We start from the raw sequence: 15,378 nt of genomic DNA on the forward strand, positions 1-15,378 counted from the left end.
AATATTCAGGTTTGGAAATATAATGAACAGCATTCTTCTAATTTACCAATAATAAAACAGAATTTTATTCATGTGTATAGTGGTAAACTATAAAAACATCAAATTTGTACCTAATTACATCACATTCATTGATCAAAAGGTATCACAGCAAGGAGGAATCAAATGTGACAAATAGTAAAGGGATATTTCAACCAGCTATGATAACATATTGTTGAGAATAAGGATAGAAAATGAAAGCCTGGTTAACCAAGATCTGTCATCAGGTCTTCACAAATGAACAGGAGGGTTTCCTCTACACATTATGCACAAGAACAATTTAAGATAATGTGTAATTAATCTGCTTTATATTTTTAAAATGAGAGCTTCATCAAATAACATTATTCTAAATAGCTATTTTAGCGAACCTGACAGCTCTCCATCACACATCAACAACTATTTGGATGTGAGTGATCAACAGGCACACCTCAGAGTAGCAAGTGTGCTTTATTCTTAGAAGCTTTCAACCCATTTATTTACTAAACATCTCTCATAGATCTAAGAACATGCTGATCAAAAACAGTGAACACTGGCAAATATGTAAGTGCTCATGACTAATAAAAGCAAGTAATAAGAGGTTGCACTAAGGCTGGCAAAATTAAACTGAAGAAGATGTGACACCTGCACACAATCTAAAACAACATAAAAACAGTTAATTATATCCAGGCCAGGTCTGCATGCACTGCTGCTGGACTTCCCGTCTCCCCTTCCCCCTCCACCATTCCGCAACCCCATGTCTCTCAGGTCCCACCGTCAGCTCTTGGGTCATTGAAGACTCCATCTTCCTCTCACCCCACCATCTCTGACTACCTCACACCTCATTTCTCCTCAGACACTACCAAACCCCTTCCCCTCCCCCCCAAAGATACCAGCTCTCATCCATGCTGGGTCTTCGCCATTCCCTCTGACCTTTCCCTCTTTACTCAGTCAGAACGCTCTGACCATAGTAAGGGCCTCACCTCTGTCCCGCTGTGCCCACACCTAAGCAAGTTCTGTGTCTGCCAAGACGCTGGGCATTTCTTCCACTGCCTGCCTCTGAGCTGACTTCTTTGGCAAGGACTCTTCACCCCGCACTGATGACCCCTTCTCCCGTCTTCAATCTGTCTCCTCTTCCTGGACATGCCGCCCTGGTCTTCTGCCTGCTCTGGATCTTTTCATTGCCAACTAGGCATCAACTGTCTAGACTTCAACACTCCTCTCTCCTATTCCAACCTCACATCTTCCAAACACTCTGCTCTTATTGAGAAATATACCTGACATAATCACTATATATACCTGAAATATAACCACTATGTACTAGCTATTTACTACACTATGTAATCACTCCTATGTACTGAATATTACTATGTATTGTTTTACTAGATAACTTGTATTCTCTTCGCTACATACTGTGACAGTTAAAGAACACCTGTTTAGCTAGCAGCACTAATTAGCTGAAATGTACTCCATGTATTATACTCAGCCTTTGTTTATTAAGAGATAGCGGTGGCGGACAGGATGGTACGAGCAGAAGATGTAATGTCAGGGAGGTTAAGGAGGCTGACTGAGAAACAACCTTGGCCAGGAATGAGGCCCAAGATGTGAACTGGAAAGAAATACTGGTGGCGCACCGAGAGCTAGGCAAGAGCGATTGATTAGTTAATGTATAGATGATATGCAACTAAAAATTGATTGGGTATGCTGATAAAATCAAAATGTAACTGAGATAAGAAATTACTATAAAGGATGCTGTACACCGGGGCTCGGTGGGCTTTCGGTGACAAGTTCATTGATTGCCTCAGCCTTTGTTTGCAAATAAAGGTTTAACTTCTCGAAGAATTGTCTGTGTCTCCAGGTCATTTCAAGTAACCATGACACTCTCCATTCCCTCCACACTAATCTTAACCTCACCATCAAACCCATAGATAAAGGAGGTGCTGTATTAGTCTGACGGACTGACCTCTACCTTGCTGAGCCTCAGCGACAACTCTTAGACGCCTCCTCCGACTTACTCCTTGAACAGGATCACACTAAGGAACACCAAGCCATTATCTCCCATACCATTAGCAACCTTATTGATTCCAGGGATCTCCCATCCACTGCCACCAACCTCATAGATCCTGCAGCTCCCATTTCTACCTCCTACCCAAGATCTACAAACCCACTTGACCAGGTTAGACCCACTTTTCAGCTTGTTCCTGCCCAAGTGAACTCATATCTGCATACCTCAACTTTATTTTATCTCCCCTGGTTCAGTCCCTACCTACCTACATCCGTGATACTTCATGCACTCTGGATCTTTTCAATGATTTCAGGTTTCCTGGTCCCCATCATTTTATTTTTACTATGGATGTCCAGTCCCTATACACCTCCATCCCCCACGAGGATGGCCTCAAAGCTCTTTCTAAACACCAGAACCAACCAGTACTCCTCCACCATCACTCTCCTCCATCTAACGGAACTTGTCCTCACTCGCAATAATTTCTCCTTTGGCTCCTCCCACTTGCTTCAAACAAAAGGTGTAACCATGGGCACTCTCATGGGTCCCTGCTATACCTGCCTTTTTGTCAGCTACACAAAACAGTATGTTCCAAGCCTACACTGGTGTCTGTCCACCAATTTTTCTATGCTCTCCTTGTCCATTCGTCCCTGCCAGCACTCATCCTTGCAAGTGGAACAAGTGTTATGCTTGCCCTTACATCTCCTCCCTCACTACCATTCAGGGTCCCAAACAGTCCTTCCAGATGAAGCACACTTCATCTGTGAGTCTGTTGGGGTCATACACTGTGGCCAGTGCTCCCAGTGTGTCCTCCTGTACATTGGTGAGACCCGGCATAGATTGGGAGACCGCTTCGCTGAGCACCTACACTCTATCCACCAGGAGATGCGTGATATCCCAGTACCCACCTATTTTAATTCCACTTCCCATTCCAATATGTTAATCCATGGCCTCCTCTACTGTCGTGATGAGACTACACTCAGGTTGGAAGAACAACACCTTATATTCCATCTCGGTAGCCTCCAACCTGATGGCATTATCTGAAAATTAGATTATCTGAAATTCCAGTAATGGCCCCCCTTCATTCCCCATACCTTTTCCCCTCTCTCACCTCATCTCCTTGCCTCCCCATCGCCTCCCTCTGGTGCTCTTCCTCCCTTTTCTTTCCTCCATGGCCTTCTGTCCTCTCCTCAGATTCCCCCTTCTCCCACCCTCTCTCACCAATCAACTTTACAGCTCTTTACTTCATCCGTCCTCTCCCAGTTTCATCTCTCACTTTATGTTTCTCTCTGCACTCGCTCACCTTTTAAATCTACTCATCTTTTTTTCTACAGTCCTGCTGAAGGGTCTCGGCCCGAAACGTCAACTGTATGTTTTTTTCATAGGTGCCGTCTGGCCTGCTGAGTTCCTCCAGAATTTGGTGTGAGTTGCATGGATTTCCAACATCCGCAGATTTTCTCTTGTTCGTCACCATCTTCCATGTACAACAATGTTCAGAAATCCTAATGGCTCGGCATCTGATTCACCTCAAGTAACTTCCTAACCTCCACGTTAACTAATTTAGGCTCCATTCCAGAATTCCCTACAAACTCCACATGCTCTTTATCCAGCCATCCTTATAAATTCACAAGGACCTTGGTTTCTATGTTCCGTTTTGAGGCTCTAGTTCCCAGGACTTTTTTCAGACAACCATGACTGTTTCCCAAATTCATTAAACTTACAGGTACCTATATATCCTGCGTTACATTAAATTCACATAGTTCACTGAAAAAATTGCATCATACTACAATATCTGAAAACAGTTCATTAAAATTGGGTTGTGATATTAAAAGAAGCAATATCCATTATCCAGAAAGTCTGGCACCGAAGCCCCAAGGGCACCAGTTTACTAGAATTCGACTTCATTAAGTGTGCTGAGCATGTTTAAATTTTACACATTTCAAGCAATGTCCACTATGGATCATCTTGGTGTGAGCTTCATGAACCAGCAAAAGATGTTTAACCTATAAACCCATACTAGTGGACAGTATTATTTTTAACTTGAAATGTGGTTTCCAAAGCCATACATTTCAGGAGCAGTTCTCAAAAGGATTGAGAAGCCGAAGCCACACTGCCTACTGTCCAACTATGTGGACATGTGAGGCTTACAGCATGGTGGTGTTGGTTATCTGAACTGTACCAGGTAAATTTTGCAAAGAATGAAAACTTGTCCCATTATTTGTTATCCTTCCCATGCAAATACTTCCTTCAATAGAAATCAAATATACTTCATGGAGGAAAAAGTAAAATGCAATTTCTTTCCCTGGTGTGATTTTAATAATGTTAAAAATACATATTCCCAAGACATGCCCTCATTAACAATTAGATCAGCTGAATCATTCTTGGTGCACACTCAGCTCACAACATCTTTTTTTAAAAATATTACAGTCAAAAACCTTCATATGAACAAGCCTATTAGTATTTGAGACTACTCACTCAAAAAACCTTTCAAAATTCAGAGGATTAGAAGACACACATTACAACACAATTTAATTCAGGGATGCATTCAAGAGATATTATCATGTAAACCAAAAGACTAAATTAAAAATCTCCTCACTTCCTTCCTAAATGTTAGTCGACTGATTTCCAAAAATAATTACTTACAACACTTTAAAGACTACATCACACACATGCAGTGTTTTTAAAAAAGCACTGCAAATGATTAACCAGTATTTCAATTTAGAACTCAGTTTAACTACCAACCACACACACACACACCATAGATTTCAAATCTCAATATAACATGCAAATACAGAATAATATGAAAATATTAAATCCTGTGGATTTTTCATGACTTATGATAATTGGATACATATTGGAAAGTACAGTATAATAAGGTACTGCTGACAATGATATATAGAAAACTCATTCCTAAAATCTGTGTAAAATTATTTTCTGAGTTTGGGAAGGAAACAGAAGCCTTCATAGCCAAAGCAATATGGAGAGTTGATTATTCTTTACTTGAATACATAATACCCAGACAGCTTTGGCTTTAAATTATACATTAAAAAGTCAACATCTCCTCCAAACGTAGTGTACAAAATACACACATTTCATTTTAATAACCAACTTAACTACCTTGTCCAACATTAGCATCTGTCTTGCACTGGTGTATAAGCACAGCATTTGTTTTAACATTCAAATATTTACAGCATCTTTGATTAGTTGAATACTTCACAGGGAAAAATACTCAAACAACACAATATTCAAAGCATTTAGAAAAGAAAATGTTAAGATTTACAGTATCTGATCAAATGCCACTCTGAAGTCAGTTCAGCTGACTGTAAATATAATTTAAGATTTGATGCTAAAATTATACATGCATTTATTTTAAAATTTAGAATTGCCAGATCCACGAACATAAGCAACCTCTGAAAGATTCTTTGGAAGATGATAGTCATCAGACTCACATATCGGATTTCCACATATTTTACATTTTTCTATTACCATGATGTTATTTCTGCTAATATATCAAACTGTTTTAAATTACAGCATTACTTGAATGCTGCTTCCATTGAGACATTAGGACCGAGTGCTCTTTAAGCACTTTAACCACTGCTTTGTCTTCAATGCCAAAAAAAATCACTGCTTCAAAGTGAGAAACTATATTATTGAATCTAAGTACTCATAACCTGCAAGTACTCTAATTTACTGTTAAAGGATTTTCAAAAGTTAAGCTATTCAAGCAGTTTAACTTTTTTAATTATTTGACATTACCAGTGTATTAAACATACCCTTATCATAACCATTAGTACTCACCCTCACGAATATTGTCCCATGTCCACTGATCATTTTTGAAGAAAGGGTGACGCTTGATTTCTTCAACTCCATTTCTCCCTAAGCGAACTTCCCTGAACATTACAATTAGTTGGAATGAGAAGTTAAATCAAGATAAATCAAATCATTGTGCACACTGAATATGAATTCCTTAGCAGTGAATGTGCTTTACTGTTTTTTAATATGCCCAATGCTTTCATATTTTAGTCAATAATCAACATGGTTAAAAGCTGCATTCTGCCACGTGTGGAGCAATACCACTTAAACACTGAAACACTGTGAACGTTTTGGGGGAGGGTCTCAACAGAGCGGAAGAAAGCTACCAGAACTCAAATGCTGCCAAACTGTAGCAAGAATCTGTATTACAAACAGCCACCAGTAAGATGTTTAAATTCAATGCAATCAATACTCTACAAGAAAATATTATTTATTCTGAACTGCTAACAATTTACTTTCTAAACTGAGATGATATTTAAAACTCAAGTTACGTGCAGTAGAAAGACTACTGCAGCATACTGAACCATTCCCATCTTAGCTAATTATGTACAAGAACACAACATAAAATATCCATTAAATATATTACTTTTTAAAAACGTTTAATTGTAAATAAGTTTTCTAGAATTAATTCAAACCCAAGAGATTAAAATTTGAATTACCATTTTGTAATGTGAGCAACTGGTTCAAATATTTCCAGTCCTAAATTTAGTACAAACAGGAAATTATCTGCACGTGCTAAAAGTGCTCCCAAGTCCTTTATTTTTTTAAAGAATGACAACACTCAAATGAAATTGAGGAGAAATAACATTCAAATACTTCAATTATTTAATGTTTGTTCATACACATTTTAGAATGTGATAGCTGCAAAATTAACCTTGCATTCAACCAATCTCAGATTGACTGATACAAAATACACTAAGGATCAAACCAAGTAAACTAATTCCAATGAACAATAGTGGCATGCATTACATGATTACGCCATTATCAGACTTTCCATGGTAAATTTAAATGCACAATTAACAAATTTAATACACACCAAAAAAAAATCAAAAAAGCTAAGGGGTTAATGGTATTTTCATGGCCAACAGTGGAGCAACAACTAGCCATCCTTCAACTTGCAGCATTTCACAGCTCAGGCTGTTAGATTAAGTCATACATCATGTACCAAGTGGCCAGAGATGCTACCTTAAGCTCCAGGTGGATTCTGTTTAATTATCTAACATTTTCTCTCCACCATTGATAATACATTCCACAGAGGAGGAGCTAAAGACAGCGCCAGAGGGCGATTTCTCCCAATCCATCTGCAGAACAGTTTAAATTCTTCTCATTAATGCCTCTTCGTCCCTGTTCAAGGTGGCTGGGGTCCTGTCAGAATCCTTGATCTACAGTTGCACTCAAACTGCAGTTCTTCACAGTGGCTGGTTCCCGCTCCCAGCATTTTCGATAACTCCAAGAGCAGCCTAGAAGACGTGCACCTTCAGGGTGTGGCCTTGTGGTTGACCCGATTGCTCACTGGTATCGCTGAATGAAGATTCGCAGGAGATCAGAAAATCAAGACAATGGGTGTGGCTGTCAGGGGCCTCTGCACTTGGACAATCACGCTCACTCTCGATGGTGAGAGTTTGCTACCGATTCTTGAGTCGGAGAACTTGAAATAAAGTGACACTCCAGACTGTAACATTGAAACAACAAACCGTTGGTCTCCACTCTTGCTGTGACAGGAGTGATACCTCTCTCGCCCTTGTTAGTGGCACGTTGAATTGTTGGGATGAACAGTGGTTTTTCATGGATTCGAGATTATGGTCTCTTTGGAGGCTTTGCTATTGCTTGCATGCCAGGTGGTGGGGGGGGGGCAGAAGCTTTTGCTGAGTCGGGTGGGGGGGGAGCGGCAGAGGAGGGTTGATGCTTTGCTGCTGCTTGTGCAAGGAAAGGGGGAGGGAGGGCTTTGGGGTTCTGACATTTCCCTGTCATTCATTCTTTGGGGTTTTTGTTCTATTTCATGGAGGTCTGCAGAGAGTAAAAATTTTGGGTTGTATGTTGAACCATGGATTTATTATCTATCCAAGCCCATTGTGTCTCAGAGTTAACCCTCATTAATCTCAATGTACGTGAAAAATGCCCAATGGCCAATAAAGTTCAAAACAAATTTATTATCAGATTACATATAATTCATTTTCTTGTGGGCACTCACAGTAAATACAAAGAAACAACAGAATTAATGAAAGACCACGCGCAGCAACAAAGACTCCGTTTGCTTGTTTTGAAGCATATAAGGTGCAGTTGGCCTCAAGACTTAAAGGAAAAAGAACTGTAGATAATGCTAAACTCATCAGGTGACATATATGCAAGTAAATGTCAGCATTTAGACCAACATTTTATTAGTTGCACACAATAGGAATCAGGCTTTGGTCTTCAGCTATGCAGCTGAATACATGGATACAGTGTATTTTGGTTGGGAAAGTACCAGTTCACAGAGTCCAATGTTTGAAGGTACATTAATTGGAAAGTCAAAGTGGTAGTGCGAAAAAAAACCTTGAAGAGGATATTACATTAAATACATCAGGGTTAATAAGAGAAACATAACAATTCACAAGTAAATTCATATTTATTTTCCAGAAGGTAGAACAAGTTTCAGGAATACGGGAAAGAGATGTACATTATTTTCCATACTTTGGTCAACTAAAACAGTTGCTATAGAAGGAAGAATCACCCTTCTGAAGACACATCAACAAAGAAAGTCAAATAAGTTGAGTGTCCAGCCTGGAGATAATGACCTGTGTTCTCCTGAGAGTACGCACTACCCTTTCTTTGATAGGACCAAGTCTGGAAGCATTGTCTTATCTCTTTTGACAAACAGAAATAATTAATGACAATTTTCAGAGATTAAAAAATGTACATTAACAGAAAATACCACTGAAATAAATCAAATGAAATGAAGCCTCTGTGAGATGTTGCTATCTTTTATTCCTGTAGTGGACCCACACCTGCCTAGAATGTACTCATCTGTATCCAACGCAAGTTAGTCTCTTTACATCAAATGAAAAAAATGTGGCAAAGTTTCATGTACTTCTTCCCAGCAAAAGATGAAAGTACAGATGACTCAAAGAACAGCAGTTTTGCATAATAATTTTGAGGCTCACATTGTATTGAGATTATTGGAGTTTTTCACATTGTATTGGAGTTTTTCAAGGATGCAACCAGGAAGTTAGACAAGGGAGATCCAGTGGATGTAGTGTACCTTGATTTTCAGAAGGCATTTGATAAGGTCCCACATAGGAGATTGGTGGGTAAAATCAGAGCTCATGGCATTGGGGGGGGGTAAGATATTGACATGGATAAAAAATTGGTTGGCAGATAGAAAGCAAAGGGTAACGGTGAATGGGTGTTTCTCGGAATGGCAGGTGGTGAATAGTGGGGTGCCACAGGGCTCGGAATTGGGACCACAGCTGTTTACGATTTAGATGAAGGCATTGAGATAACATCAGCAAGTTTGCTGATGATACTAAACTGGGTGGCAGTGTGACATGTGATAAGGATGTTAGGAGAATTCAGGGTGACTTGGATAGGCTGGGTGAGTGGGCAGATACTTGGCAGATGACGTTTAATGTGAATAAGTGTGAGGTTATCCACTTTGGGAGTAAGAACAGGAAGGTAGATTATTATCTGAACGGTGTAGAGTTAGGTAAGGGAGTAATACAAAGAGATCAAGGAGTCCTTGTTCATCAGTCACTGAAGGTGAATGAGCAAGTGCAGCAGGCAGTGAAGAAGGCTAATAGAATATTGGCCTTTATTACAAAGGAAATTGAGTACAAGAGCAAGGAAATCCTTTTGCATTTGTACAGGGCCCTGGTGAGACCACACCTGGAGTATTGTGTACAGTTGTGTACAGTGTCCAGGGTTAAGGAAGGACATCCTGGCTGTAGAGGAAGTGCAGCATAGATTCACGAGGTTAATTCCTGGGATGTCCAGACTGTCTTACGCAGAGAGGTTAGAGAGACTGGGTTTGTACATGCTGAAATTAAGGAGATTGAGAGGGGATCTGATTGCAACATATAAGATTATTAAGGGATTGGACAAGATAGATAGATAGATAGATAGATACTTTATTCATCCCCATGGGGAAATTCAACTTTTTTTTTCCAATGTCCCATACACTTGTTGTAGCAAAACTAATTACATACAATACTTAACTCAGTAAAAAATATGATATGCATCTAAATCACTATCTCAAAAAGCATTAATAATAGCTTTTAAAAAGTTCTTAAGTCCTGGCGGTTGAATTGTAAAGCCTAATGGCATTGGGGAGTATTGACCTCTTCATCCTGTCTGAGGAGCATTGCATCGATAGTAACCTGTCGCTGAAACTGCTTCTCTGTCTCTGGATGGTGCTATGTAGAGGATGTTCAGAGTTTTCCATAATTGACCGTAGCCTACTCAGCGCCCTTCGCTCAGCTACCGATGTTAAACTCTCCAGTACTTTGCCCACGACAGAGCCCGCCTTCCTTACCAGCTTATTAAGACGTGAGGCGTCCCTCTTCTTAATGCTTCCTCCCCAACACGCCACCACAAAGAAGAGGGCGCTCTCCACAACTGACCTATAGAACATCTTCAGCATCTCACTACAGACATTGAATGACGCCAACCTTCTAAGGAAGTACAGTCGACTCTGTGCCTTCCTGCACAAGGCATCTGTGTTGGCAGTCCAGTCTAGCTTCTCGTCTAACTGTACTCCCAGATACTTGTAGGTCTTAACCTGCTCCACACATTCTCCATTAATGATCACTGGCTCCATATGAGGCCTAGATCTCCTAAAGTCCACCACCATCTCCTTGGTCTTGGTGATATTGAGACGCAGGTAGTTTGAGTTGCACCATATCACAAAGTCCTGTATCAGTTTCCTATACTCCTCCTCCTGTCCATTCCTGACACACCCCACTATGGCCGTGTCATCAGCGAACTTCTGCACATGGCAGGACTCCGAGTTATATTGGAAGTCTGATGTGTACAGGGTGAACAGATAGAGGCAGGAAATATGTTCCAGATGCTGGGAGAGTCCAGTACCAGAGGGCATGGTTTGAGAATAAGGGGTAGGTCATTTAGGACAGAGTTAAGGAAAAACTTCTTCTCCCAGAGAGTTATGGGGGTCTGGAATGCACTGCCTCGGAAGGCAGTGGAGGCCAGTTCTCTAGATGCTTTCAAGAAGGAGCTAGATAGGTATCTTATGGATAGGGGAATCGAGGGATACGGGCACAAGGCAGGAACCAGGTATTGATAGTAGATGATCAGCCATGATCTCAGAATGGTGGTGCAGGCTCGAAGGGCCGAATGGTCTACTTCTGCACTTATTGTCTATTGTCTATTATTTCATGTACAAAGAATAGGTGAGGGCTTGTTTATCTCCAGAATGAAGTAAAATCTTGGTGGCAGCAATGGAAGAGCTATTTAGTAACAGATTATCACACCAACAACAGAAGGGCAAAATGGAATAATCATACAAGGAGCTCAGCCAGTATCACTGTACTGTATACCAGCAAAATTTGCATGGGAAAGAAATGAATTTCAATTAAGATACACCGTCATATGCATAGTCAATTTCCTATCTCATGGACTCAACAATCAGCCATACCCGTTCGCTGTACTACTGCTGGAGATGAGATCTTCTTGTTACATTTTCCTGGAGGATCCAGAGTTGTTGGGTGATGTTAGAACATAGAACAAAGAAAACCTACAGCACAATACAGGCCCTTCAGTCCACAAAGCTGTGCTGAACATGTCCTTACCTGAGATATTACCTAGGGTTACCCATAACCCTCTATTTTTCTGAGCACCATGTACCTATGCAGGAGTCTCTTAAAAGACCCTATCGTACCCGCCTCCACCACCGTCGCCGGCAGCCAATTCCACGTGCTCACCACTCTCTGCATAAAAACTTACCCCTGCCATTTCCTCTGTACCTACTTCCAAGCATTTTAAAACTGTACCCTCTCGTACTAGCCAATTCAGCCCTGGGAAAATGCCTCTGACTATCCACATGATCAGTGACTCTCATTATCTTACACACCTTTATCAGGTCTCCTCTCATTCTTTGTCTCTCCAAGAAGAAAAGGCCAAGTTCACTCAACCTATTCTCATAAAGCATGCTCCCCAATCCAGGCAACATCCTTGTAGATCTCCTCTGCACCCTTTCTATGCTTTCCACATCCTTCCTGTAGTGAGGTGATGAGAACTGAGCACAGTATTCCAAGTGGGGTCTGACCAGGGTCCTATATAGCTGCAACATTACCTCTCGGCTCCTAAACTCAATCCCACAATTGATGAAGGCGAATGCACTGCATACCTTCTTAACCACACAGTCAACCTGTGCAGCAGCTTTGAGTGTTCTATGGACTCAGACCCCAAGATCCCACTGATCCTCCACACTGCCAAGAGTCTTACCATTAATACTATATTCTGCCATCATATTTGACCTACCGAAATGAACCACTTCACACTTATCTGGGTTGAATTCCATCTGCCACTTCTCAGACCAGTTTTGAATCCTATCAATGTCTCGCTGTAACCTCTGACAGCCCTCCACATTATCCACAACACCCCCAACCATCGTGTCAACAGCAAATTTACTAACCCATCCCTCCACTTCCCCATCTAGATCATTTATAAAAATCACAAAAGAGTAGGCGTCCCAGAACAGATCCCTGAGGCACACCACTGATCACCGACCTCCATGCAGAATATGACTCATCTACAACCACTCTGCCTTCTGTGGGCAAGCCAATTCTGGATCCACAAAGCAATGTCCCCTTGGATCCCATGCCTCCTTACTTTCTCAATAAGCCATGCTTGGGGTACCTTATCAAATGCCTTGCTGAAATCCATATACACTACATCTACTGCTCTTCCTTCATCAATGTGTTAAGTCACATCCTCAAAATATTCCATCAGGCTCGTAAGGCATGACCTGCCTTTGACAAAGCCATGCTGACTATTCCTAATCATATTAAGCCTCTCCGAACGTTCATTAATCCTGCCTCTCAGGATCTTCTCCATCAACTTACCAACCACTGAGGTAAGACTCAATGGTCTATAATTTCCTTGGTTATCTCTACTCCCTTTCTTGAATAATGGAACAACATCCGCAACCCTCCAATCCTCCGGAACCTCTCCTGTCCCCATTGGTGACGCAAAGATCATCGCCAGAAGTTTAGCAATCTCCTCCCTCACCACCCACAGTAGCCTGGGGCATATCTTGTCCAGTCCCAGTGACTTATCTAAATTTGATGCTTTCCAAAAGCTCCAGCACATCTTCTTTCTTAATATCTACACTCTCAAGCTTTTCAGTCCACCGTAAGTCATCCCTACAATCACCAAGATCCTTTTCCATAGTGAATACTGCTTTCCCTACTGACCTCCTCATTTCTGATCTGAGTGTTCAGCATCAGGGAGAGGAACAATGAATCCAATGTTGCTAGACAACTTGCAATCTTTTCAGACAAAACTGTAAGTGTTGGATACACAACTGTAGAAAGCTTTAGTATGTATGTGAACTGAATATTTATTAAGGGCATCCCTGATTATGCTTTTAAAATCCTTCCTGTTGCTGTGGTTAAACAGTTGCATGCATTGCTAGAAATATTTTTATATATTTTTAAATACAGGTATCATACGTGCTATTTTCCATTCCAATGACACATCCCCCATATCTGAAGATTGGAAGATTATGCCATGTCCTTATGCAAATATCATTTCTATCTCCCTCAACCCTCCAATCCTCTGGAATCTCTCCCGTCCCACTGATGATGCAAAGATCACCACCAGAAAGTATCCAGAAATAGGATATATCCTATCTGTTACTTATTTTAAACACAGCCGTTCTTTTAATACATCCATCCCCACCCTGCCCATCAAATTTCATGACATCCACTTTCTTGACCGCTTCCCCTTGACAGCAAACTCACTTGTTGTTTCCCTTTAGCTTCCCTCCTGACTTATAATTGTTCCCACCTCTTAATATTTAGTCATTATTTACAACCTTAATAATTGTCTTTTTGTTCTTATTTTATGTTAATTTTCATTCTATCCATTTCCTTTGCCCATTTTTATTCACTTGCCCTCTCAACTTACTATATTCAGCTGGTGCTTTATACTTTAATAAGATTCTGTTGGTTGGATTGAAGACAGACAGTTATCAAATCAAAGACTAAAAGGGCCATAAAAATTAATTCAAGCAAATTAACACCATCAAATAATTTTGGACATCAGACAGAATTTCCTGCATTTTAAATAAGAAAACTGTTACTGGTTTGCTGTTTGGTGTACATTTTTACACAGACTACATTAACAAACTAGAACCATAGAACCATAGAATATTACAGCACAGAAACAGGCCTTTTGGCCCTTCTTGGCTGTGCCAAACCATTTTTCTGCCTAGTCCCACTGACCTGCACCTGGGCCATATCCCTCCAAACCCCTCTCATATACCTGTCCATGTTTTTCTTAAATGTCTAAAGTGAGCCCGCATTCACCACTTCATCTGGCAGCTCATTCCACACTCCCACCACTCTCTGCGTGAAGAAGCCCCCCCCCCCCCCATGTTCACGTTAAACTTTTCCCCTTTCACCCTTAACCCATGACCTCTTTTTTTTTCTCCCCTGGCCTCAGTGGAAAAAGCCTGCTTACATTCACTATCTATACCCATCATAATTTTATACACCTCTATCAAATCACCCCTCATTCTCCTATGCTCCAGGGAATAAAGTCCTAACCTATTCAACCTTTCTCTGTAACTTAGTTTCTCAAGTCCCAGCAACATCCTTGTAAACCTTCTCTGCACTCTTTCAACCTTATTAATATCCTTTCTGTAATTAGGTGACCAAAACTGCACACAATATAACACACAGTGAGAGATAACACACTGTGTTATGCACACAGACATAAACTCTGCATTTATGTCTTCCTGTGCACAATCAAAAATCAGGCTCTGGATAGATTGTTGTTTCTATTGTTTCATTAATGGCCACTAAAAAGGATTCACAATGTCAATCAAAAAAGTTGCATTATTTCAAGCCTTCCTCAAATTGACTAACTGCATTCACATCAAGTTCAACAAATCTGACTTGAGATAATTGTGAATTAGTAGGGATAAAAATTCTCGTGATATGAAGAGGATTCGAAAATTAGAATTATGGATTTTTGTGCTTTAAATTAATTGAGCTAAAAATTTAATGATTTTAAGAGGCATTAGTTTTATATTAACTTGTGAAGTAAGCAACACCTTAACAGAGGAATCAACTTACACATTTGTTAATATTCAATACAGGCTTTTAAAATTTTAGCAAAATTACCTGTCTGTCAAGAAGGCACAGATGAGATCTTTGGCGTGCTTTGAGATTTCAACATCATCTGGAAAGTTGAGCGAATTTTTGTGATCCATAATCTTACTGTACGTACCCACAAGGGAATCTGCATAAAATGGTGTATCACCTGATAGAGAGCATAAGAGGTATTCGCATAAGGTGATGTACTCTTAAAAAAATCCAAACACCTCAGCAGTA

General features: G+C 40.5%; 1 protein-coding gene across 4 annotated transcripts in view; it reads right to left on the minus strand.

Annotated features, from left to right (window-relative positions):
* LOC140733505 (rho-associated protein kinase 2-like) overlaps window positions 1-15,378 on the minus strand; it is a 227,023-nt gene that overhangs the window by 112,150 nt on the left and 99,495 nt on the right. For all 4 annotated transcript variants that reach the window (XM_073056925.1, XM_073056922.1, XM_073056926.1 and 1 more), the window contains exons 7-8: window positions 15,169-15,307; window positions 5,813-5,904 (exon numbers count right to left, since the gene is read on the minus strand). In XM_073056925.1, coding sequence (XP_072913026.1) covers window positions 5,813-5,904; window positions 15,169-15,307 — 231 coding nt within the window. The remainder of the gene's footprint in view (window positions 1-5,812; window positions 5,905-15,168; window positions 15,308-15,378) is intronic.

Source organism: Hemitrygon akajei, chromosome 9 (assembly GCF_048418815.1).
Source record: "Hemitrygon akajei chromosome 9, sHemAka1.3, whole genome shotgun sequence".
In the NCBI taxonomy this organism is placed as follows: domain Eukaryota; kingdom Metazoa; phylum Chordata; class Chondrichthyes; order Myliobatiformes; family Dasyatidae; genus Hemitrygon; species Hemitrygon akajei.